Consider the following 25,921-nt stretch of genomic DNA (forward strand, 5'->3'; position numbering starts at 1 on the left):
TAGCAATGGTTTGAGTATGAACTTTTTAGGATACATTTCATTCACCAGACCTGCTAGTTTACACCCAACCTACCTACCTAAGTTGTATTCTGTACTACTTATGAAGTTTTTTTAAGAAATATTTAACTCTATTTACACAATATTTTAACGTTCTAAATGGCATATCCATCTCAATAATTTGTAAAATCATTAAACCCCAATAAATAATGATATCTTACTATTAAGCTTTATACATTTAAGTATACAATTTGTAGCATGTATTGTTAGTCCATTTGTCGGTCCCCGAGACGGGAGAACCAGATAAAAATGACCTCGTTTTCTAAAATCCTGATCCCCAACCAATCCTGTTATCAGTCAAATAAGTTGACTTGAAGAGAAAAAGAGAGAAACTTTCGCGCAGTCATTTTTATCTGTCTTCTCCTTTCTCCGCAGACATGAATGAACTGGAGAGACAGAACAAGATCACCCAGCAGATACTGGAAGCGTTCATTCAGAAGAAGTTGGGGCTCCGGAGTACCGTGCCGAAGGCGCCGTCGATCCTCGACATACTGCCCGTGAAGATGCCCACACTGCCGGTGACGCAACAAACAGACACGGAGACGGAGAACATAGAAGAAGATAACAACGACCCCATTGACAATCAGGAGCTCACAGAAGACCAGAACATAAGAGAAGACGACAGCCTACAGAGTGTGGAGAGCGAACAAATCGATTCCATATACAACACGATTACAGGTATAACGATTCTCGATTAATGTTTGTTTTTTTACGAATGAATTGCATTCGCATTAAACGAGTTGCATAAACTTTGTTTAAGATATTACTGTATTTTAGCACCAGCGCGTTACTATTGTATTTACTAAACGATGATAGTATCAGCTTTCTACGAGTCATTGTAGCCTTGCGCTTGACTTGATTGAAAATAATCAATTAAGTAGATATTATAAGTCAAACCAACATGAATGGACTTATCTAGATCAATCAACGGCGTATCAAATCAATTGAAATAAGAATTGGATAACAAATTAAATTAAATTGTATGACTAGGCATTAAGATTAACATTTAGTCTAGCAATATAGATAGAAGTGTCACCTAGATACTTTCAATGCCATTGAAATCATTTGATAATAAATACAAGCCTAACCAACATACGCACTTCAGTGAGATTGGCCAAACATTGGTCAATACAGCAAATAATGCGCAAGCACACAAATATGTCAAAGACACCGCGACCCGATTTTCGGTACACGTGTACGCTAGGACTATGTCAAAAGTTTGATCAAATATTTGTTGAGATGCGAACGTGACAGTATTGCAAGCGAAACAAGTCAATATTAGACAATTACCCAGTTCGTTTCATAAGACAGATACAGTTTCCTTTATTTCATACAATTTTACTATTTGAATAGACGAATTTCTAGAATTGGTGTCATCGCAAAAGTTATGTTTTTGTATACTTGGCTACAAAACATATCACTACGAGCTTCTACAAATGTAATGAAGACCAATCGGCCAATATTCGCCCATGATTGCAAATAATCATTATAAGTGCTACCCAAAATCCAACTTAATTATAACTAACTACAGTCCAGAGTGTCTTTGAAGTTATATTTAAGTTATTTTTGTATCGTCGGTTCAAGGTGTAATCAATTTAATAAGCGGTGGCGTGTCGTGATCCGGTGCAGACGACCTCTGAACTAAATTCACTAAAACATCACGAGCCGATTTTGCAGTTCATTCAATTTACAGGTCTTTAAAAGTTCTCAGTTTCTGTGTAGATACACCGAAGGCCGAAATAAATAGCCTATAGATATAAGACCTAAAATTTTAAATAACAATCCATTTTTGACATCAATTGTATTCAAATTCTGTCAAAAACCTAAATCAATTCACAGGTTTTAGATAAAAATCCGTTTTTTATTTGGTAAAAAACGTGAGATTTTGATATATTCAAGATCAGGGTTCAAGACAAGCATAATGTACTTGTTTTGCCTTGAGAGAAGTTGACAGAAATGCTCATTATGTCATCAGTGATGCAATGAGCAGGGGGCGAGCCTTATGCCATAAGTTGGACCATACGAGTTCCATATTGTTTAAACTACGTCAGAGAACTTGGAAATTCCAATTATCTTATAAGGAAAAGACACATATTTTTGGACATTTGACTATTTATCTTACGAGTAAAAATGTTAAGTACCTAATAGATTAATCTGGATGTTTAGTTAGCAACTTTTTGGAGGGGGGGGGGAATCCTCCAATGACTTCTCCCGGCTTGGGCGAGGCGAGAGGAAGTGTCAGACTCTTACTGACTAAAAGTTCACCACCCCGTTCCTGCTTTTCGAGCCGGAGCCCCGGTAAACCCGCTCCGGTAGTAAGCAACTTATGTTCCTAAATATAATATGTTTATAGTACCGACCAAAACAAGGACTTGTTTAGTCAAAATAAAAAGTATTGACCTTACTTCGACCGTCTACAATTACCTACTACTAATATTAATATTATAATCAAAACTTTCAATTATAATAGAAAGACATCCGCGTTATATTTTCTAAAAATGATTCTCATATAAATTTTGCTATTTATGTCCAAAAACGTACAAAATGAAATACATACGTTTTTCCAATTGATTTAATTAGTTATGGAGTATTTTGAAAAAATAAAAGTTCATGGTCGTAGGTCGTGAACTGACTTTTAAAGCAGAAATATGTAGAAAAAAATCTCGCATTTGCATATATCTTGTACCTAAGTGTTATTTGTCATCATTTATTTTATTTTACTTGACTGATCTATTAAAACCTGTTAACGATCTTAATGTATGTTTCATATCCTTGTTGAACTTAATAAAAACAAATTAACTAAGCAAATATTTTTAGTAATCTATTATTAGGTGGGTTATTTATTAAATAAAGTTATGTACCTTCTATAAACAAATGGCAACAGAAACGAGATTAGAAATATATGGTAGTTAAATTGTACCTTTGTACATTTTGCAGTATCTTTAAACGACTTGAAAAAAAGGACGAAGTTCACAATTTAGCCGGTATGCTTTTGTCCAGCCAGAAATTTCAAGTAACTTCCCATCAGTTTTAAAGTTGGTAATAAGACAGTGGTTAACGCCAGTAAAAATTCTTCAATCAAAAAGTAGTTTTAGGATGTTTAAAGTAAAATCGTTCAGTCTTCAGAATGCCATAACCCTTGCTCAAATTAACCGTGAATCAAATCTTCCCTGCAGTAAATAAGTTCAAGATCAGTCCTGGTCATGTTATTTACCCCAGCAGTTCTCCTTGGAGAGTTCAAAACCAGAGTAAATGGACCGGTTCAGCACCCTACGATGTGATCACAAAACGAACATGCAAAACCATATAAATCGATAATTCGAAGCCATAAAACGAAAATAGCAGGAATCAGGAATACTCCTTTTTTATGTCTAGCCGTAAAAGAAAATATGATACTTAATAATTAGGTGATTACTATGAAAATGAGAGTGGCATTACATTCGATTATTTAGCCAATCACCTTGAGAGGTCGTTGATACTAGGATAATGACTATTTGACATATTAAATTAAATTATGCGAACCAAAAAAATGAGGATGATACATGAGAACATTAAAATATTTAACGAACAAAATAGTAATGAATTATTCTCGTCTCTTGATAAAAAACAAAACAATACTTTTGACATTTGATTAGTGAACAGTTGATATTTAATCGATTTTATCTAATGTCATATTTTCCAAAAAACGTGTGAGAGATTTAGAACAATATTTTTATTAATATACCTATCAAGGAGAAGTCGTAATTTATTTTTTAGTTAGCTGAGTAATTTTTATTTAATAATTTTTGGATATTCGATTTTTTCATAGAATACGATAATACTTTATTCGATGAACAAGTAACATCACCATTATTGAACAATACCTTACCCTATCATTTTTAATGAACGCCTCCCCATAAACACGTTGCTCCATTTAAATAATTCGATTGCATCGGTAAATAAATTGCAAAAAATGTTAATTTCCATCTCTCCTGGTTGAAACTTTATTTTCATCATGACTGCGCGGCGTCCGCAGAAAACGCAATCACGCGATAATCTCAACTCAATTTGCAGGCAGCTAACGGCTGTGCACTGATGGGCCACTTGATAAATACTCACTTTTAAATACAATGTATTTAAAATATGTCATATTTTAACATCATACATTTTCACGGTAGTTTTTTTGAGCTGTAGTTTAAAGGGACGATTAAAGATGGTTTGAAGACTACGCTAGTTAGAACAATGTTATGAAAGAGAAATGAGTTTGTGATAATTAAAAATATTCTGCTAATACTATGTAGCTTAGGAAAAGGGCAGAAATAAAAAGATGAGTTTGAGGTAGATGTCGTTAATATTTTGCTAGTTAGACTACAAGAAGAAAGTTAGGAGACTATTATCGAAATCTCAACATCGACTCCTATTTAAAGTTCTGTAATCGCACATTCATACAACTATGCACATCACTTCAACAGCCTATAAGTGGCCACTGCTGACCAAAGACCTCTTCTCACACGGAGAAGATTTGAACATCAACCACAACGCTTGCTCAATGCGGGTTGGATTGGACACCAAGCAATCGATGAGAATCCTAAATCAAAAACCAAAAAACTACTGCAATGCACAAAAATACTAACAAAATAAATAGGTAACCACTATTAAACCACTTTGTAATCTGAACAACATTTAACCTTATTTCGATAATGTTAAAACTGATATTTAGTTTGCATAAGTGATGAGGATGCTTTGTGGTTTCTTTTGCCGTGGCCCACCATAGCACCTTTCGCCAACGCATACAATGACCATTGCACAATGGAGTCATGCTCGGTATAAGGAAAAATCATAATTTTTTGCAACGATTTGAATGATGCGTTGCAAAATTTTAAAACCACAGCCTACTGTTTAATAGGATCTGAAATTTCGCCTGCATTACCTAAGATGTTCGGTATTATTATTAAAGTTACGTGTAATGATATATTATCTATATCTTCTTCTATACTTATAATAAATCTGTAGAGAGGTCAATTCTGTACATGAAATATATTTCCAAAATAACTATCAGCGGGTGATTAGTGATCGATACTGACGCCAAAAATGCAATCAGAAAAATTTTTGTCTGTCTGTCTGTCTGTCTGTCTGTCTGTATGTTCTTAATAGAAAAAAAAAACTACTCGACAGATTTTAACGAAACTTGGTACAATTGTTCTTTATACTCCTGGGCAGGTTATAGTATACTTTTCCTCACGCTACGATCAATAGGAGCAGAGCAGTGAAAGGAAATGTTGGGAAAATAGGAGAACTTACTCCATTTTTTAAGCTTCCGTCGCGTGTGCAGCCTTAATGGTTAAAGCTACACAGAAATAATGTATCACGGAAATGTTCTCCTTAAAATTGTTTAAAAAATATTCCACGACAGCAAATGTCTATCTTCTATGGTTGACTCACAATAACACGTATAACTCCCGATAGCTTAGCAGTTCGGAGCTTTCTGATTATATTTGTCTACTCTTACGTTTATAACACTCTCATTCATTCATTCATTTATCTATACTTATAATATTATAATAAATCTGTAGAAGCGACAATTCAAATTGAAAAAATAATATAATAGTAACACCCAGGGGGTGTGGATCGATACCAAACCCATATATGTAATAAATATTTTTTAGCCTGTCTGTCTGTCTGTATGTATGTTCAGGCATCACGTGAAAACTAACGGTTCGATTTCGATGAAACTTGGTATAATTATACCTTATTATCCTGGGCATAAAATAGGATACATTTTATTCTGAAAAAATACGTAAAAAAACAGTTTTATTCTACAGAACGCGAGCTCAACAGCAGTAGCTCAATAGAGGGATCTCCTTAATTATTATAGGCCTCAGCGTATTGGGGTCCAATAGATATTTATAAGATGTCATTGTCAGAGTTACTCAAAATGGAAAAATAAAACTTCCACGCGATGACCGACATCCGCGCGGACGGAGTCGCGGGCGGAAGCTAGTGTATAAATAAATTTACAAGACTGACACGCGATTGTTATTTAGAATTTGTCTCTGATTTTCCTTGTATAGAGTGTTACTGGAGTTTTTCATTATTTTATAAATATCTAGCTATTACAACGCAATTTACCCGAACAACTAAACTTTAATTTTTTATAGCAGAGACAATACAGACAACTTTTTATAGATAACAGGTGGTGACAGTATTCTCGTACAAATATAATTTTGTTACTAAATAAACTATCAATAACACTACCATACATTGCATTAATTGTCATATTATTCAGTTTTTATTACGCTTTTGCATTTGTGTATTGCTCATTACAATCGAATTTCTATCATAGTTATAATAATTTTGTAATTTGAGGAAATAACATGTCGATTGTGTTCAATATTCAGTAAATAAATGTCTTATTTTTTATGAAAATCTTTGAGTCCTATGGGTTATTTCAAAATCGTAAAACCTAATATAATTAGGTGAATCTATCAAAAAGACGGCAAACTTCGTAGCGTCTCAAACATGTTTTTTCTCACCTTTTAAACCTACCCTGGACTTAGTATATACCCTGGAATAATTCAAGACCAAAATTTGCCAAATCGGTCCAGGCGTTCTCGAGTTTTAGCGAGACCCACAAACAATAATTGATTTTTATATTATACAGAAGATTCACGAATATGTTCTGTAACACGACAAAGATTAGTTTCCTAATTTATGTATGACATTTCTGTAGGCTTATCGTCCTTGTGTGCGTATTAATTTTGTAATTGAATTATTTCGAAATCACTTGACACTGTGACCAATAATCAAATCCCCGTTAATTCGTATTTATTGCAGATTACACCTACTGATGGTATTTTCATTTATTTCCTTAAATAAATGTATGTATACTTAACCTTCACATTAAAATCTAACCGCTATGTGAAGTCTGTCTGTCAAATACTAATTTATTTTATGGCTTAAACACTTGATATTTGTTTGACAAATTCTTTTTTAATTTATGCAGATAACCTTAGTATAACCTTATGAACTATGAAATGTAAAACGACAATATTTCGTGAAAATATTTCAATGCATTTTAACGTTTTATTGCAGCTAGCACCATAAATGAATATGATGTAAAGCAATAATGGATCTAAAAGACAAGGTTTTGATGTCTAGGATTTAGCTAATTTAGTTTAATCTAATAAAAATGCCAGTTTTTTTATGATATAACCCGGGAAACGAGCATACGGAATACCTGATGGTAAGCAATCGCCGCCGCCCATGGATACACGAAACTCCAAAAGCTTTCCAAGTGCGGTGCCGGCCTTTTGGGGTTAGGCATTTAAGGGTTGTTGGGGAAACGGGGCTTGAGAAAATTGGGAATGGGGGTAATTGGGCCTCTGGTATTCTCACTTACACAACACAACGCAAGCGTTGCTTCACGTCGATTTTTTGTAAGGCCGTGGTATCACTCCGATCGAGCCGGCCCATTCATGCCGAAGCATGGTTCTCCCACAGTAAAAATATATAGCACAATGACTTGTTTATTTAGTCAGTGAGACAAGTATCAGACAAAATTTTCGTGCGGATAATTTATGGGTACAAAAATATGGTGAACGATTTTCATAATAACTCTTTCAACAAAAGTGCCATAAAATACAAGAAAACAATTCGGTGAAAAATCAATTATAATGTGTACTGAATAGTTTATTATGCTACGATCAAATCACGCTATATTTCGTGTTGGTAAACTTATGGAATTTAACGTATAAATGCTGTAATAGTAAAAATATATTTAGTTAATTGTTTATTAAATATTTAATCAAGTATTTCTCAATGGTCTGAGTACAACTTACCATAGAAAAATCTCTCAGTCAAGTTGTGAAAATCAATATCGTGGTTCCTTTAATATTTCTAGCTTTAAGTTGCTTTATGTAAGCAATAGTTCCTGATACAGCGTCAGCGACAACAAATAATAAGATGGAAACAATATTCTTTGTTGAATGAAACTTAGTTATTGTTTACTTATTCGATTGCAAACTATGAATATAAGGGTGCTTTTCAACCAGAGTTGTGGTATGTAGTTATGCTACGAAGATGTAATAGTAAAGCTGTGAAATTATGTGACCGTTTCCACTGATACTAAGCTAAGTATATAGCTGTGCGAGAAAGATGCGCAGCTCGAGTAACTGGTATATCGATAGCCATCCACAGCGCGCATCTTTCCATATACAAAAACATATCTTAGTTAAACCCGTTTCCACCAATGATAAGCTATGTGGATTGGTGAAAGCCAAACGCTTCCACAGCAAGGTAGCAAAGCACATATCTGGAAAAGCACCCTTAATCGGCAACATCATAACATAACGCAGAACATAACTTTTGTCAAAGTATATTTATTCACTGTCGATAAAAACAAAACTAGATGGTATATCATGTCCTAATATTCCTCAGAAGCCTATAAAGGGTATAAGTATCAGCTAGATATGCCTACAAGCTAGACATTTTGGCAATGAGTCCGTGGGATTTGGAGCGATATGACGCAGCGAGCTCTATCAGTCACGAATCGACCATCGTTCGCCGTACATGGAGCAAAGTATAACGTTTTTTTTTTTATTTTGTATATCGAATCGTGAACGCATCAATCACATTTTTTTTTCTGACGTAAATGGCTGGCGACGCGTTTTTTTCTTTTTTGTTTTAGTTTCTCGTCTGTTTAATTTAACTTACTGATTTGAGTGGTTCGTTTCTTAGATGGTAGCTATGTGAGCTTGGTTTATGGTACAATAGTTATAGGATCAACTTAGTGTGTCCTGTGCCAAAAGTGGTAAACCTATTTTGTATCGTAACTTATTATAGCATGAGATGAGACCGTAAAAGAAAAGGTCTGTTTACAGTGAATTTGCACCTCAACCGTGTGTATAATTAATTGTCAGTAAAAATACCAACATGAGAATGAGAATATCTAAAAATCACGGTCTAGGGACTCTTCATCATAAACAGCGTTCGCAGACGCGGTAACTGACTAGTCAATAGGCTGCGCGACGTTCCCCTGTGACTCGAAACTAATAGAGCTTTTCTCCATTAATTCCATTAGTATGTATCACGATAGTTATTATAAAAAAAATTAGAATACAACTGTACGCTACTCAAAACATCCAGTGAATGCTCTTGAATGCCCTAAACTTTTAACGTCATTTATCTCACAGAATATCATTGAAAAATTTCGAATAAGACTGTTCTATAATCTTTGGACAACTCAATCAATCAATCAACTGTTTGGACAGATGATAAGATCAAATGTATATGTAATCTAACTACAATTTAACTCAATGATACAAATTACCATGTGTAATTTAACATAGTACGTCAAATGGTTATATACCGCAACGACGCAGCAGTTATCTCAAATGCCCAGTAACCACAGATAAACTTGAACTAAAGACATTGACTTTTAATGCCCTTGCCACGCTTTTAATTGATGACTGGCCTTCAGGTGCATCTTCAAATAATTATAAAATTAGCTAATTGTTGTTATATTATTGAAGACACTGTATTTAAACATAAATAAACCTAAATGTAAGGTAAAACAGAACGCTAAAACGACAACTGTAAACCAATAATATCTGTTTAAAAAAAAAAAGGTAAACCTTATTCTTCTATCTTCACTTATTTTCACAACCCAATCGACTATACATCAATTTAAACATTGAACCACGAGCCAACCAAACACTTAACTTAACAAATCCGTCTTATAGAAAAAGAACCATACACAGAAGAATCTCAAAACTACCACAACCTACTTGAAGTCGGAACTACTAGGTAATTACCGTCCATCCATTTCGAATAGTCCTCGTATCCTACATTCCTAGTCTGTCTAGATACCGTATCTACGTGCCAAGTTTTCTCTACTCTGCAACATCGAAAGACGGTTGCAAAAAAGTGCAAAAAGGAGCGTTGGCGTCGTCGGAATTCACTGACCCATTTCTCTAGTGTCCCACAGTTCTTCGTGGCCTGTTTACTGAGCGGAGCGGTGCGAGAAATGACTGCTCATTTACCCGCTCAGCTAACGAAGTTATCGTCTGTTTAAAGGATTCCTTTAGTTTTAGGGATCCCGGTAGTGAGGAAGAAAGTTAAATTTGGAAGTGTAGGAAATAAAAATAGATAAAAAGAGAACGCGTTGTTGTGTTGATGTTAGATGTATTGGTGTGTGCATTTATGTTATGATGTTCACATTAAGCTCAAGAGATTTCTGGTCACTGCTGCTTATAGCAGAGAGTTTATGAGGCAAAACTATGAAGAAATATACCAAAAGAATACCAAAGGAAGTACAGGTCCAGGTACCTCGATCTGAAGTGTAACTTAAAATATTTTTTGCTCGATAGGTACGAATTTTTACTGATGTGTAGTAAAAAATCATGGTTTTTCAAGGAAAATCCCTTGTACGAGTATAAACAAATAAGCAAATAACCACCTTTTTACTGCGGAACCACAATGTCCGGCTCTCAGCCGCATGTTTTTTTCAAAAGGTGAAGTCAAAGGTTATGGTTTGCGGTTTTCAAAATTTTGCAGTAATGAGGCTGTACAGAGATTTACCAACTATTATTTTGGTAATATCTTACACCTGGTTACCATTGATGGAATTTCGTAACTAATTACATAGTGGCTTCTTGTCATAATATTTTATTTTTGCAATGTCATAGGCATAATTCCAGACTGAGAATTTTTTTGAGACGAAGTACCGTAAGAACTCCAGTTATACTTTGCCCTACTTGGGAATCGAACCCGAGACCCCTTGTACGGTAGTCGCACTAGCGACCACTCGACCGACGTGGCAGTCATAATATTTAATTGCGAAACTAATCATTGTAATAAATGTCATTTTTGAAGATGGCTTTATTAACCACATTTAGTGCATTGATAGACTTAACACCGTGTCTAATAAAATAATAAACTTGTACCTATGTAACTAGCATTTAGCTGATCATCGATCGTCCTCGATATTTTTTACACGTGGCCGTTGTTTTAATTACGTAAGTTCTTTAATCGAAGGATCATATCGTCGATTAATCAGTTGAAATGTCTGACCTAGACTGAGCTAGACTTAGTTCGAGGCGTAAAACACGATTAAAGTGCACGATACCCATATTACCTAGATGATATTATAGTTCGCAGAACTTAATATACTTAAATTCTTTGCCGTCCTGGCAGTATGCTGTTTGGTGGCAAAACGCAGACTTATCAACGTTAAAAAGATTATTTATAGATTAGAGATTTTTTAAACATGGAATATCTCTGTCCCTTGGTATTTTGTTACTAGTGGTATTATGGAACATAGGTACTACCGATTTCAATAACCGATATCAATCCAAAATCTTTAGATTTAGATCGATTTTTGACATTAGATAGAGTCTCTGTCAAAAATGAAAATCGATCCAAAGTTTCTGGATTAAGAAATTAGCAGATAGGTATGGATTGAAAGAAGCAACATATTGTCGAATTGAAAGTCTTGATAGGCTTAGGCGAATAGCCACAAGACACGTCAAGGGAATGTATTGTCTAGAAATAGGTGACTATCTAGTGATAGTCATTATAACCGGATTGAACTAGAGCAGTTATATCTGAACATTACGAACCTACACTTAGAAAGCCAGCGGCTAGGAACCTAGGAAAAGGAACTAGGCATTGTTACGTAAAAGGAACACTATTTTGTCCTAAGTTTCGCTTTCTCGAAACTAAATTAATGTTTCGGCTTTGTGATTTGTGTTTCATGAACTAGATCAGATTTTGTAATTTTGTAATTTTGCAATCAGAATACATTTTGTATGGATCAAATTAAAGATTAAAGAGAAGATTTTCCTTACGTCAGTTTGTGTATGTAAAATCAGGACTAAAGACAAATGTAAAAAAACTACCTGCTTAACCCATCGTGTGCCGGAACGTAGATCTACACGAGACAGAGTGGTTTTTCTATTGTTGTCTTATATATGAAAGGTTAAACCATGAACATCACGTTTTACCTATACATATGTACATACATTAAAAAGATATCTTACCTACATTAGCATGTAAGTAGTAGGTAGTCTAGCGTAGTCTAGGTAGTCTAGACCTACAAAAACAGGAACCCACACTTAACTATTTTTAAGAGCAAGATACTTAATTAAATTAACTTGTACCTAGTAATAAAACTTGTAGTCTTTATAATAAAATAGAGCACTAAGTGTGAAGGTCGGCATCAAACGTGAGACTCCCATTTTGAGAACAATCAGATTGAACCATCTGACCATGTGAAGTTCAAAGTTCAAGCCAAATGAAGAAGTGTTTTATTCTCTGTTTTAGTTTTCGCAACAATAACGATTATGGGTTTGATAAACACGATAATATAAGTAATAAGCCTTATTACTTTTGTAGTAGTTCAAGTTGCTTTTTAAGTGTGGGAGAGACATGCTTCGGCACTAATGGGTCGGCCCGACTGGAATGATACCATGGCCTTAGAGAAAACCGACGTGAAACAAAGCTTGTATTGCGTTTTGTTGTGTGAGTGAGGTTACCGGATACCCAATTACCCCTCTCCCCAATTTTCACAATCCCCGATTCACCAACAACCCTTAAATTCTTAACCCCCAAAAGACCGGCAACGCACTTGTAACGCGTCTGGTATTTCAAGTGTCCATAGGCGGCGGCGATTGCTTACTATCAGGTGATCCACCTGTAAGTTTAACGGCTTATACCATAAAAAAATAATTCGTATATTTGGTACCACTACACATTGCAAAATACTCACATTAAACATAATTCAATATGGCAGGTTGGGTCATAGTTGATTGTGTTTCGAAAAAGATTCTCCAAATTGGGTTTTGAAAATGGTAGTACGGCTTTGTGTTGTTTTGATTGTCTGCAAATAGGAATTTAATAGTAAAATGAGTCTATAATTATGTTAAGGTAGTAGTGTACCTTACTTGCAACAACTTGTATTTATAATACTATGTAACGACAACCTGTAACAAAAAAAGCAAAAGAGGCATGCGAAATTCGTAGCAACTAGCATGCCATAAGGCTCTGCTTAACCCCATGGGAGACAGGCGTGAGATTATGTATGTATGTTCTGAAACCAATCTAAGTCCATTTCATTTACACTTAAATTTCTGAATCTATACTGTACTAATACTATACTATACTTAATATTATAAAGCTGAAGAGTTTGTTTGTTTGTTTGAACGCGTTAATCTCCGGAACTACTGATCCGATTTGAATAATTATTATTATTATTATAATTTGTGTTGGATAGTTAATTGATCGAGGAAGGCTATAGGCTATAAAACATCACGCTATGACCAATAGGAGCCGAGCAGAGCGGGTGAAACCGCGCGGAAGCAGCTAGTTTACTAATTAGTACTATATCTATGTAGGTTCACTTGTACCTACTTTCAATACTAATTTCTATTTATTTTCTGTTGTTTCAGGTAGGAGCAAAAAGTACTCGCCACCACCTTTCGAGGCGGACTTGGAACCGAGTGGTTACAATCGTAAGCTATACAATTACTTTACATCATTCCCATTGGCTGTATTTCTATCTAAATTCATTAAGAAATGTGCTTGTATGGCTTCTGTGGTCCACTCGATGTTTAATAATAAGAGTTCATCATTATCTTACTTGTTGTTATCAAAAGCATTAACATTTTGTTTTAACTCTTTAGCTACATTGATAGCATTTTTACTTTTTTGGTAACCACTGATTAAACAGATATCCATCACCACATAGTATCATCATTAACACCATTGTCATAGTAAATCTTTCAAACTTAGAAAGAATTTTGACGTATGTGTACTTTTATAATTTTCTCCACAAAACTTCTAAAGTCTACTGCTAAACATAGGCCTTCGACAATGTCTTCCAAATCAGATTCCTATTAATACTTTACAAGACAAACATACTTAGCAATCATCTTCCAAGATGTTTCTACAAGCCAATGTACATTATAAACAATAGCAATACACAAACAAGACCTTTCCTTGAGTGACAGGAACCAAAACAGAACGCAGTAGGTTACATTTTGACAGTAATACAATAGGACAATCGCACCTTCTCTCCGTACCATTCACTACATCGCCTTTCGCCATACAATGCTAACTTTCGCATATTAAAAATTCATTTTCGATTTCGTTTATTGAATTGTATTTATAAATATAACATAATGATCACACCTTTTGATCTCCAAAGATGTCGATTAGGTGCATCTCATTATAGATACCATATTTTTTAACATAAACGACAATCAAAGCTTGAATGAATAGGTTGCTTATAGGCAGATGTACTCCTTCGTAGGCTTCTTCTTCTCAATCGTACACTCTTGGCAGAGTGGTCGTGGTTGCATTGATGATATTAGGAGGTTACGTCGTCGGTCTTCTCAGCATCAATTGCCTTCCTGGCAATGGTTTTCGTAGGCTGCATCATCGCTTACCACCAGGCGAGTTAGCGGGCAAACGCCGATCCATCAAATATAAAAAAAAATCATCGGGGCCCAAATCTAGTCTCAACATGCCTATCTGTAAGAAAAAGCCTAAAATATTTTATTTAGGAATCAGACCGGTAAACTTACGTACGCGTCTCTTGTAAAATGCAAGCACTTGTGAACAAGAAAAAAAAACGAAAATGAACGTTATTGATTCTGGTGCAACTCCACCTAATAGTTCGCGTTCTGCGCGCGCTTCAAAGAGCCATCAGATCACCACAGATGGGGCCCAGTAGGGCTAATATAATGCATGATCAGGAGCTGCGGACTACCTAGCAGGTTAACCGGGGCTCCGCCTCGAAAAGCAGAAGTAGGAACAGGGTGGTTTTTAGTCAGTAAGAGTCTGACACTCCCTGTCGTCTCGCTCAAGGCGGGAGAAGTCATTAGGTCGTTTTCACCCCTTAAAAAAAAAACCTATTTTTTCGATCACAGTGGCCAGTCACCAAACGTGCGCCAAACGTGCAGTTTCCACACACATAGGTACTGGCATGTATGTCTACTCGTATCTGCATATTACTGGCTGCCGATGCCGCTCTGTATCTTTTATTGTAATATCCATGTTTATTTATGGTAACACATGCAAAAGCTTTGTTCCCTTTCATGTTGCAAGGACAGTTACATAAAGAATGGCCTGAAGTTTTATTTCGTTTGTTTTAATCGGTAACAGCGGCTTAAGATCCGAATATAAATAAGAATGAAGATAATATTTTGCAATATTATTTATTTCCCACGGTTAAAGGCGTATAGGTGTGTTGTAGGGACGAATACGTGTGGCATTATAACAGTATAATTAATTAAATATTAATGTACGATAGTGAACTACTGTCGTACTCAGAGACATTTAACCGTTCAACCGCCCAGTTAAATATCAATTACCGTGTCACTAGCGCAGAGCTACAAATCGAAATTAATCTACACAAACTAAGGAGGAGCAATCGTGTGAATAGAACGAAAAAGTCAAAGTCATGCAAGTTCTCTGTCGCAGGAATACGACACTAAAATATGTGTCGTATATGTGACACAGGCGATTGAAGGGCTAATGATTACTTAAACTCTTCCTTAGTAACGATTTTGTGCCGAGAATAATTGCTAATCACTGAGTTAAGAATCATTAAATGATTATTACTTGTCATTATTAGATTCACTTCAGAAAAAGCTAACAGCAAAAGAGTAATGGCTTCACAACGAATAACATAAATAACTATGACACGATTCTAATCTAGTTTTACAACATAAGTATGACATGATCAATGTGGTAGGTTGTAGACTATCAAAGCTAACAAATGTATCGACTAAACATTCAGTTCGACCGTCCTGCATATTTTAAACAGCAATTTGTCAATGATGACTAACTCGTATCCAATGAATAGAAACTGCAAATGTTCTAGTCAATATGAAATGAAAATTATATGTATTTCATTACCCACGATATATGTTTACTGTAATTTATATCTAAACGTACGTAAAAAATATAAACTACAGAAATTGTATCTTTAAAATAAATTAATATCATGATATATGAGAGGATCGGTTAAAGTATATCTACATAAATATACATATCTACATTTGCTGTCCTAAAAGACTTGGCAGAAGTTTGTTACTATAAAGTACTATAAACTCACTCCTACTTCTCTCGAGTTGTGCTATAGAAGAACTCTACAGTATTGTCAAGCGTTCCTACTTTTTCGCACTCTCTAAGCGAAACCTAAAACTTCTTCCTCCAATCAAGAAAATGTCCTTCATTAGTCTTAGTCATTTGCCTTAAACCGTTGCAAAATAGTGTGTTAACTCGGCTACGTGTATAAATGCATAATTGCATATACAAATGAAGCATCCGGCCCGGCTAGTCTGCATAGTGACATTTGAACTAGACGGTATCCACCGAAGGCCGAGCCCAGCTTCATGCACACTGCACACAATATCAGGTAACCTGCTCAACTGTTCAACAACCTGCCACCAAATGCCAATACCTTTTCTGCTACGTATGACGCATGAAAAATTAAAGAGCCCGCTAAACCACCAGCATCTTTTCAAAAATTATTAATAATGAATATAAAACCTTCTGGCATTCTCCCAAATATCCTTAGCTAGCTTACGGGTTTATTAGAGACGTCTGCTTTTAGCTAAGTTAACGTTCCTTGTATCCAACTACTATTACTTACTAAAAATATCGATGTACAAACTACACATTTCTTAACTTAACAACAAACTTTCATGTACAAAAACTTACACAATAACAAAACAGCCTACCAAATTACAATTAAGATTCCGAAGAGGTCCAAATTTTCGTACGATACTTACACAACAGCAGATGCAGGGTAATTATTATCTGTGGAGGTTTGTAAAAGTCAAGGACGAGATGATCGCAGGCAGTTGAACATTGCCACTCGATCGCAACACACATACGTAGCAAACTGGCAGACAATCGACCGCTCACTACGTCACGATATTTCCTTTTGTTCTCATTTCCATGCAGGCTAAAAGTTTCATACGAATTCATGCGATGTTAGGGATTCATGTGTGGGAAGCGCCAGGTGGCATGCACCCCGTGAAACCATAGCAACGCCCTTGTCCGACATATTTGTTTTACATGATTAGCAGCTGTTTCATATCGACACCAGCAATTTATACTACGCTAACTCAAAAAGCGTACTTTACAGTAGAGGCGTTTAAAGGGAAAAACGTGATAACTTTTACATTAATTAAGATACTTTTTTGAAATTTGGTATGCTTAATATTTAATTTATTCATTGTAATATCTCATATTTATATTTCCTTAATTATTTCTATTTTTTGATTTAGCGCAAGTTAGCCGTATATAAACGTAATTCATCAAAAAAATGTTCCATCTTATACACGTCTAACTTATGTTAGCGTAGTGTAGTACGGGAGGTCGTAGTGCATGATCAATCATCTGATGCTTATTTCAATATTTTTATAAAGAACATGTACTTACTTACAAAAAGAATAGTCAACGTACCATTAATAAACTAATTAATACGTTAACACATAAGTATTTACTATGTAAGAGTCGCTAAGTCGTTCATTTTACAAACGAACAAGTATACACACGAACGCACTAAACTACGCTAACTATGAGTTAGTGCAGTGTTGCACGGACTTTGACCAAAGTGATCCCCGCGCACACTCCGCTAATAATAGTTGGCGTAATATAAATCGAGTGATTTCAAAAAGTACCTTTACTTAGCGTTTTATAAGATTTGTAACTTTCTTATTTTTGCATATTTCTTCTCAATTTTTTTATGACGTATGTAAACACACATTTTAAGCAACTTGGCATAAAAAAAGTTTTTTCCAAATTTCGAGTTAGCGTAGTATAAATTGGTGGTGTCGATATGATGTACCGGTACGTTAGCAATATGTTTGTAAAGTGCTACTGTTCTTGCTAGCAAGCTTTATGCTTTATACTCAAGCTTATACATGTAGACATATGGATGTATAAGTGGGTAAAAACCTTTACCAAACTTGCAGGTATCGTAAGGTTTTTCAGGTTAACTTTCGCGTTTTGTTATAAAGTATTGTGATTCATACTGCGGCGAATAAATTAATGAAAGGGAACAAGCGTATTAAAGAAATAAAAGTAAGCTGTAATAAGTGAAAAAATACATGTTTACTTAAAGACCAAAAACTAGAGATTTCTTTTGGAAAATATACTGTAAGATGGTATAAAGTACCCTGAATCGTTTCCTTTATAAGCTCAACACTAAATCTACGCCTACACTAACCTCAAAATCTTCGTAATAGCTCTTTTAAAACCAAAATCCTTTTGCAACATACATTTTCAACCCTCATCCTGCTTTAATTTTCTTAATATGCTTTAGTGATGGTTCACACGCGGCACGCTTGTCAGTAAAGGTGTCTAGTATGATTAGAATTTGTAATGCGTGGCGTGACGAAGCACGGCGAGGCGATACTTAGCGTGACACTGAAGCCGTGACGCCGACGACATCTCCACACACACACACACACACATACACACACACATACCTAAACATAGGTATACTTTTTTTTTGAGGGTGGAATATCATCCATTGACTTTTCCCACCTTGGGTGAGGCGGGAGGGAGTATCAGACTCTTACTGACTAAAAACCACCTCGTTCCTTCTCCTGCTTTGAGCCGGAGCCCCGGTAACCTTTAACGTTGTCCGCGGCAAACATAGGTATACTATGTCGTGATTTTTCATATTTTGTTTTAACTTTTCATATTCTTCTTTTCATTCACCGTCTAATTATATTTTCATAGATTGGTTTAAATCAGCCTCGCACGTCACATGTGAACATTACAAAACTGTAGCCCGAGAATCTAAGGAATTCCATATTTTGCAACGTGAATATTTTTTCTGAGACCAATCCAATCTAGTTTCATTGAAATGTTTTATAATTTTAAATCAGTTTTAGATCACTATTTAAAACCGTGGCTTAATTCAGATATTTGATCTAGTAGAAAATTAAGAATTTATTTAGTTCCTTAGATTAATATAGTAGACTGGAGCAAGTCTTTGTGCGATCCAAACATTGTTGTTACGGGTCTGGGTGTCATGTGTATGTGAACTTGTATGTTTGTAAACGCACCCACGACACAGGAGAAAATCCTAATGTGGGGATTGCCACACATAGACTTTTTTTTAATAAACCAATGTTTATTTCATCAATAACTTTATCTGTAGACTTCATCAATTACCATAGCTTGGCTAATATTTTTATTTACTAAAATATAAGTTACTCTGCGTCTATAGTGCTTTAAAAATTATATTAACTTACTTCCAAGCAGACAATATTCCATTTTACAAAAGACCATCAGTTCATTCAACCCATAGGTATTCGATTCGCCTCGAACAATGAGTAATTGGCTCCATACATTATACTTATTCTTAATGAAAGTAACAAAAATTCTTTTAGTACAAAGCTCGCAGGTAGACGCACTAAGACTAGGTCTTCGGTCTAGACCTTGTCCTTTGTCGGTTAATGATCTCAGTACTCAGTATAATGCAGGTTTCCTTGGCTGTCTTTTTAACGACGGCGACGTCCCGGAATTTTTAACCTTTTTTTGTAATCGTTGATGGAAGTTGCGCCAATTTTTATTCCTTTGTGAGTTGTGCGACTTCAATTCTTACTGGTGGGATACGGATTTATATTATATGGACAGTACGCTACACTAACCTATTTTTTAAATTAATGACAGGGTTCTTTAACACGTTAACCGCCACGCTAGACACTGGCGACCGACGCTTAAGTCTTTGACTGCCAAAAGAAAACTGTTGAAGACAAATCCTCCGCTCTTAACGTCGGTCACTGGTGACCCCCGTGACGTTTAAAATTTTTAACGGAGGATTTACCTTCAATAGTTTTGTTTTGGCAGTTAATGCTTTAAATGACTTTAATCTGAAATATTCTGAAAATACCAAGCAATCTATGATAAATAATGAATACCTGTAAATATAGTAAGTAAGACATGTAATGTTAGGTTATCTAGACTAGAGAAACCTCTGTTACCCTGATAGAAAATATATTATAAACTAAAAACTTTAAACTTGAGTCTGTCAATTATGTAGCTTTATTGACAGAGCGTATTGTATCAGAAAACAAATGTGAATAATTAAATCAAACGTTTTTATTGTACTTATTCTTATCTAAAGCCATAAACATACGTGCCATTTTGTATCTGCGAAATAAAAAATTGTTGTCATTTCGGTACTCGACGCTGCGATAGACACAACGTCACTAATTTGCGCGAAAATAAAAACTCGACGATTCAGTCACAAAGTCTGTTCGTCAATTCAATCAAGTATCGTGTCTGGTGTAGCACTAATTTCTGTCTATAATAGATCTAGACCAAAGAAGTGAGGAAGTGATAGTCACGACTCACGACACTAAAAATAAACGCTACCAGTCTGCCATTGTGAAAATAATATCATTCAATTCATCATAAATACTCCAAAAGATTCAATTACAACACAATCTCATGTTTCAGAAGCCTTTTCATTTATACGTGTATATGATTATATTTTTAGATTATTGTATGTAATGTAGGTAGGTATTAGGTTGTTCTTTGTCTTATACCTAATTCCTAAAATAGAGAATGGAATTTGAATGTGACAATTTCGGCCTGCCTACATCTAATTAGCATAAACAAATAGAAACTATGGTCTAACAAGCCTCACATACTTCTAAATGAATCCAACCTTAACCGCTCCACTACAGGCTTACATAAGCAATCAAAAACATAGTCAAACCTTCTAAAGGTCATTTGGAACGTAGCTTCACTTCACGGGTCGATCGTTTGCGCCATCTTCGTTAGATCGCGCTTGACCACAAAAATGTGGCTTTCAATCCGAAGGTTGCATAAAGGCTTTACGTTTATCATTGTCGACTGCCTTAGTAGAACCGGCACGACCGCGCAGAGCGCATGCGTCGAGTCGCACGCGCAACTTCGAACTCGGATCGTTTAGCTTTCGTACGTAACTTTAGTCTCCGCTTGCCAATGAGGTGTCTGTGTGTGCGAAACGTGATTATTATCTCAGTGTAAGCATTTGATAAAGTCTATGGGACATAAATACGTTTGCATGTTTTTATTTTTTTATTTTCTCTTAATGTATTTATTGGCTTCACAAAAAGTTGATTATCGAGTATTTGGCGTTAATTATTATATAGTTCAACCTTGACATTAACTTGTGACATATGTTTATGGTTTTTTATTGATTTTACAAGCAAATAATCCTAATCGGCGTAATAAACATGGGCATGCCAATTTAGAGAGTTGTAAATAAATGCTTATTGAAAAATGAATTTTGTTGCGCTATAAATAAGGTGTAATACATGAGTGTCCGTGTAGTTTCTCTTCGTCTGCGGACGAGCTCGAGGGAAATGTTGATATCCTATGAAACGTAGCCGGACATCGACGGCCCTCGCGTGATGAATTACCGATACATTTCGCAACCACTCCAAACACCTTGGAACGGAAATTTAATCAGTACTGCACCGGTATCGATGAGCATTTAATTGAACGAGCATTAATGAGACCTGAGGTTGTCTGGTACAGGAACCAGATGCCGCAAAGCTTTCGTTTTTAGAGGTCCTAGAATTAGTTAGCGATCTTGTTTGAACAAAACATTTTCAATGCAACGTACTGAATATTTCAATGTCAGTGAAACGGATACATTCATTAGCCGAATAGCTGAACAGGTTGCTTATTAAAGCGAGTGTATGTATGTACATCATCATATTTTCATACATATTTCTTCACGTTATGTATTTAGTAATGTCCAAGTACTAGCAGAATTCATACTCATACCTCGATCGTTTGGCATTTACGCGAAAATCCATTAAAATAAAACGTTTCGTAGGCCGAAACATCGGTGTTAATAAATTCACGTATCTTTACAACACTTTCGGTTTCAATAATTCGGTTTTATAACCGGTTTATAAACGTACTAATAATTATAATTCTTGTCTTTAAATACATGTATGCAGTATGACATATGATATTGTAATTTAATTCTATTAATACCAAAGACTTGACATAATGAGCTAACCAAGGAGAGGACACGGCATAAAATGGACAACTTTTTTTTTCTTAATTCCAAATTTAAAATGTCGGATTTAAATAAAAAATCGAATATCAAAAAAAAGAAGACCCAATGCGTCATAGACAAGGAACTCGGTCGTTTATAGTTCAATCAACCTTTTTGAAAATGTGACATTTCTGCATTTCGTGTTCTTTTTTTTGCAATTGCTTGTGCAAGTGATATTGTTATTCCAATGCACTTTTGGTTGGTTAAGGTCATACCTTTTACATTCTATAGGGTGATTGTACCACGTGCGTACTGTCACCGGTCGTTAGGTATTATGTACAGGAAATATACTTTGTTCCTACTTTAATGAATAGCAATTATTAAATTAATTAATACGTATTAAGTTTAATACAGTCTTAATGTGAGTCTTATGTGCTACTTTATCCTACAAAGTCAGCATCCGAAGAGCCTCATCTACATAGCAACACTAGTTATGTAAATATAAATAGATAAATTGACTTACACAATAAATGGCGAATGACATTTAAAACGAACGAACATGGGTAGATGTTTTAAATAAAATTAATATTAAGGATTAAAATTCAATAACCAAAATTCGCATAGAATAAAATACATCATAATTATAAATGAAGGAAAAGTCAGTAGTTTTTTTTTTAAGAAACTTGATATAGGTATAATTAACTGACAAGAAAAACAGAAATTGCAATTTCAAAAACATAATACCAACATGTACCTAATTGTTTATTACATCACAAAAAATCTTGCAGACGCAATGTTTTTGTCTTGCACAATGCAATGGAAATATCGTGAAGTAGCACACGCGCGAATGTGTTAGATTACCCTGATTTAATGTTGCATCCAACATCCAGCGGATTCTAGTCATTTATCATCCGCAGTCAGCCATCTTGGACGTTGGAATGTTGCACACAATTTACCAAAATAAATTAGGGCCTAAAATTAATTTTCCTTCGTGTGGAAACATTTGAACAGGTGCCTAGATTGCCTGGTGGCTATATGCTATCTTCTTATCTTGGCTTAATTTGTGTTTCAGTATCGTAACGTAATTAATTACTAGAGACGTAACAGTTAAGAAACGTCGAGGATCTTTTGCATACTTATTTCAATAAAGAAATCGCCGCCGCACATGGACACCCGAAACACCAGAGGCGTTACAAGTGCGTTGCCGGCCTCTTGTCGGTTAGGAATTTAAGTTATGTTGTGGAATCGGGGATTGGGAGGTTGGAAAAGGGAGTAATTGTGCTTCGGGTAACTTCAGCCTCACAACGAAACACAACGCAAGCGTTGTTTCAAGTCGGTTTTCTGTGAGTATCACTTCGATCGAGCCGACCCATTCGTGCCGAAGCATAGCATAATACCATAATATTTTCGGACACAATGGAAAATACTATGTTCGTCATTATCATACCAAGCAGAAGATATCCACTACTAAATATAGGCCACCACCAGTGACTTCTAGATTAACTGGTTGCAAGCGACTGTCTAATTTCCATGTTCGCTTTTTAAGTATTCAGTCTTACATTCGAATGCAATATACATACTTAATGGCGATACATTAACACATTAAACATGATACATTATGTATCTCTACCAAAATAAATCACATTAGTAGGAGCAAGTGTCATCGTAATAAAAATACACCCCACTCCATTAATATGGATCATCTTGGAATGGAAAAATACGAATATGGTAATGACGTTCCGCGTCGGAAATGATCTAATCTAATGCAGCATCATGCGTGTATCCTTCAAACTGTATAAAATAATATATATATTATGCCATCCGCGAAGTATGAAGGAAGAAAATCCAAATACCATCCACGATCCACGGCCTACCGGAAACTGTTTCGTACATACATAATTAATACTCGATCATTAGTTAGATAGCGGAATTACCGACAAAATTCCAAGATCATACTATAATGTTTACAGTAACTTAGGAATTTTAACCGCTGACCGAGTTACGGACGGAAATCCTTCTAGTATTGTTAATGTTTTATTTGATGGTTGTTAGGGGAACCTTACCGGTATCACCTCATTAGGGCAAGCGAGACTGACGAACGTAGTCTGTTTATACAGATATAGGTGTGTAATTTTGTGAGTAAGTAAATCTTTAAAGAAACAGTGCCAAAGTGACCCACAATGATGTGCAAAAAGCAGTTCTTCAGCGGCCTCGTCCTGGTGTTGGCCCTGATAGAGAACACCGCCACCGTCAGCTACCAAAGCCCTATTGGCAACAGCTTGAATGGCTTGAACAAAGCAGGTACTGTGTTTACAGTTTACAGGAACTAATCATACTTGTAATCATCAACAGTCGACTATTGGATTATGTGCCTCCTTTACATAAGAAAGGTTTGCATTAAGTGAATAAATAAAAAAAAGATATACTAATATTATATATAGAGCCGAGTAAAACCACGCGGAAGTAACTAGTAAATAAATAATTCTCAGCCAGTTTAAAGGGTGCAGCTCTAAAATGATAAATCGTTGTATATATTTGTAATCTTCTATTTGTATCTTCCTTTCCAAATGAAGAATCTTGTTATATCTTACTGCCTATTCAAATAGCAACACTAAATGTTGCTTTTTTCAAGACAGAAGAATTAACACATATTGCGTGAAACTGCGACAAGGACATACCAATTTAGTGTCCTAGTCTGACAACAAAATCAAGTAAAATATAATAAAATTAAGAGCCCACAACATAGACATCCTTGTTTCTTAGACCACAAGGTCATTGTAAGACCTTGATCATAATGATTGGCTCAAGAGAAAGAGGGTCGTGAGTTCATGACTAAGAATTTCAAAGAAGAGACGAATCATTTTCAGTAAACGTCATCTTAGGTAATGCAAAAATTCCCAATAACTTTCGAGAACCGTCTGGCGGGTTATTATTCCTTTTTGGTAACTGAAATGCCATCACGTCCGCATGAGAACAATATAAAATCTTTATCTCTGAATACAATGCATTGGACATTTTATTTTCGAATCAATAAAGAATTTAAGGTGTGGTCCATACGACCCATCAATCAATCATCAATAAAAAATGCACTTTGTTGACACGAAAAATGAAATAAAAGAATTTAAAGGTGTGTGCAATGTGGAGGGTGATTTAAAGACTTTTAATGAGGACCTATTATAAAGAAAAAGGAAAGCCTGACCACATAAAAGTAATTACAAACTCAATTCAATCTCTCTTTAATATAAAATTATTGGCACGTCAATTAAAAACGACAAACATGTGCTAATAATTAACCGCAATTGAATGGCAGGTTGCATCAAAATGAAGTGAGAAAACGCACTATTTCTAACTTTAACTTAAACACTTAACGCACACGAATAGATGACCTCTAACTTCATGTTATATACTAATACAACTTAATGATCCTTATGTTTGTTTATCTACAACATTTTGAAACAAGAATAGACGTATTAGTTGACCTTTGTGCATAGTTTCTTCACATGAAATATGTACTAAATGTCAAGAAGACATGATTTTAAGCAGGTGCGATGGGTAACACACATTAGCCAATGTACTGGTCACAAAAGAAATTTGAAGAACCCAAGAGATATTCATAAATATGCAAGAATTTAATTAGAGTTTCATTTTAATCGATGTATGTGGGCACTCAAATATTTGATCTCGCCCCAGGGCTACTGTTTGATTGAAATTAAAAAGTTATTAATATCTTTGAATACGTAACAGCTATTATGTCTAACTACTGTCTGTATAACTAATACATGATATGTATCTTTTGCTATGTACTAAAATTGTGGACACAATAGGGATGATGACGGGGTGAGAAAATTAAAAATCTAA

The 25,921-nt window shown here is 35.2% G+C and overlaps 1 protein-coding gene across 2 annotated transcripts in view; it reads left to right on the forward strand.

Annotated features, from left to right (window-relative positions):
• The window catches only part of LOC118272509 (low affinity immunoglobulin epsilon Fc receptor), a 95,894-nt gene that overhangs the window by 51,476 nt on the left and 18,497 nt on the right, over positions 1-25,921 (forward strand). Inside the window, exons 2-3 of one of the 2 annotated variants that reach the window (XM_035589068.2) lie at positions 433-735; positions 13,482-13,544. In XM_035589068.2, the coding sequence (XP_035444961.1) occupies positions 433-735; positions 13,482-13,544 (366 nt within the window). The remainder of the gene's footprint in view (positions 1-432; positions 736-13,481; positions 13,545-25,921) is intronic. The other variant, XM_035589069.2, reaches the window with a different exon arrangement.

Source organism: Spodoptera frugiperda, chromosome 4 (assembly GCF_023101765.2).
Source record: "Spodoptera frugiperda isolate SF20-4 chromosome 4, AGI-APGP_CSIRO_Sfru_2.0, whole genome shotgun sequence".
In the NCBI taxonomy this organism is placed as follows: domain Eukaryota; kingdom Metazoa; phylum Arthropoda; class Insecta; order Lepidoptera; family Noctuidae; genus Spodoptera; species Spodoptera frugiperda.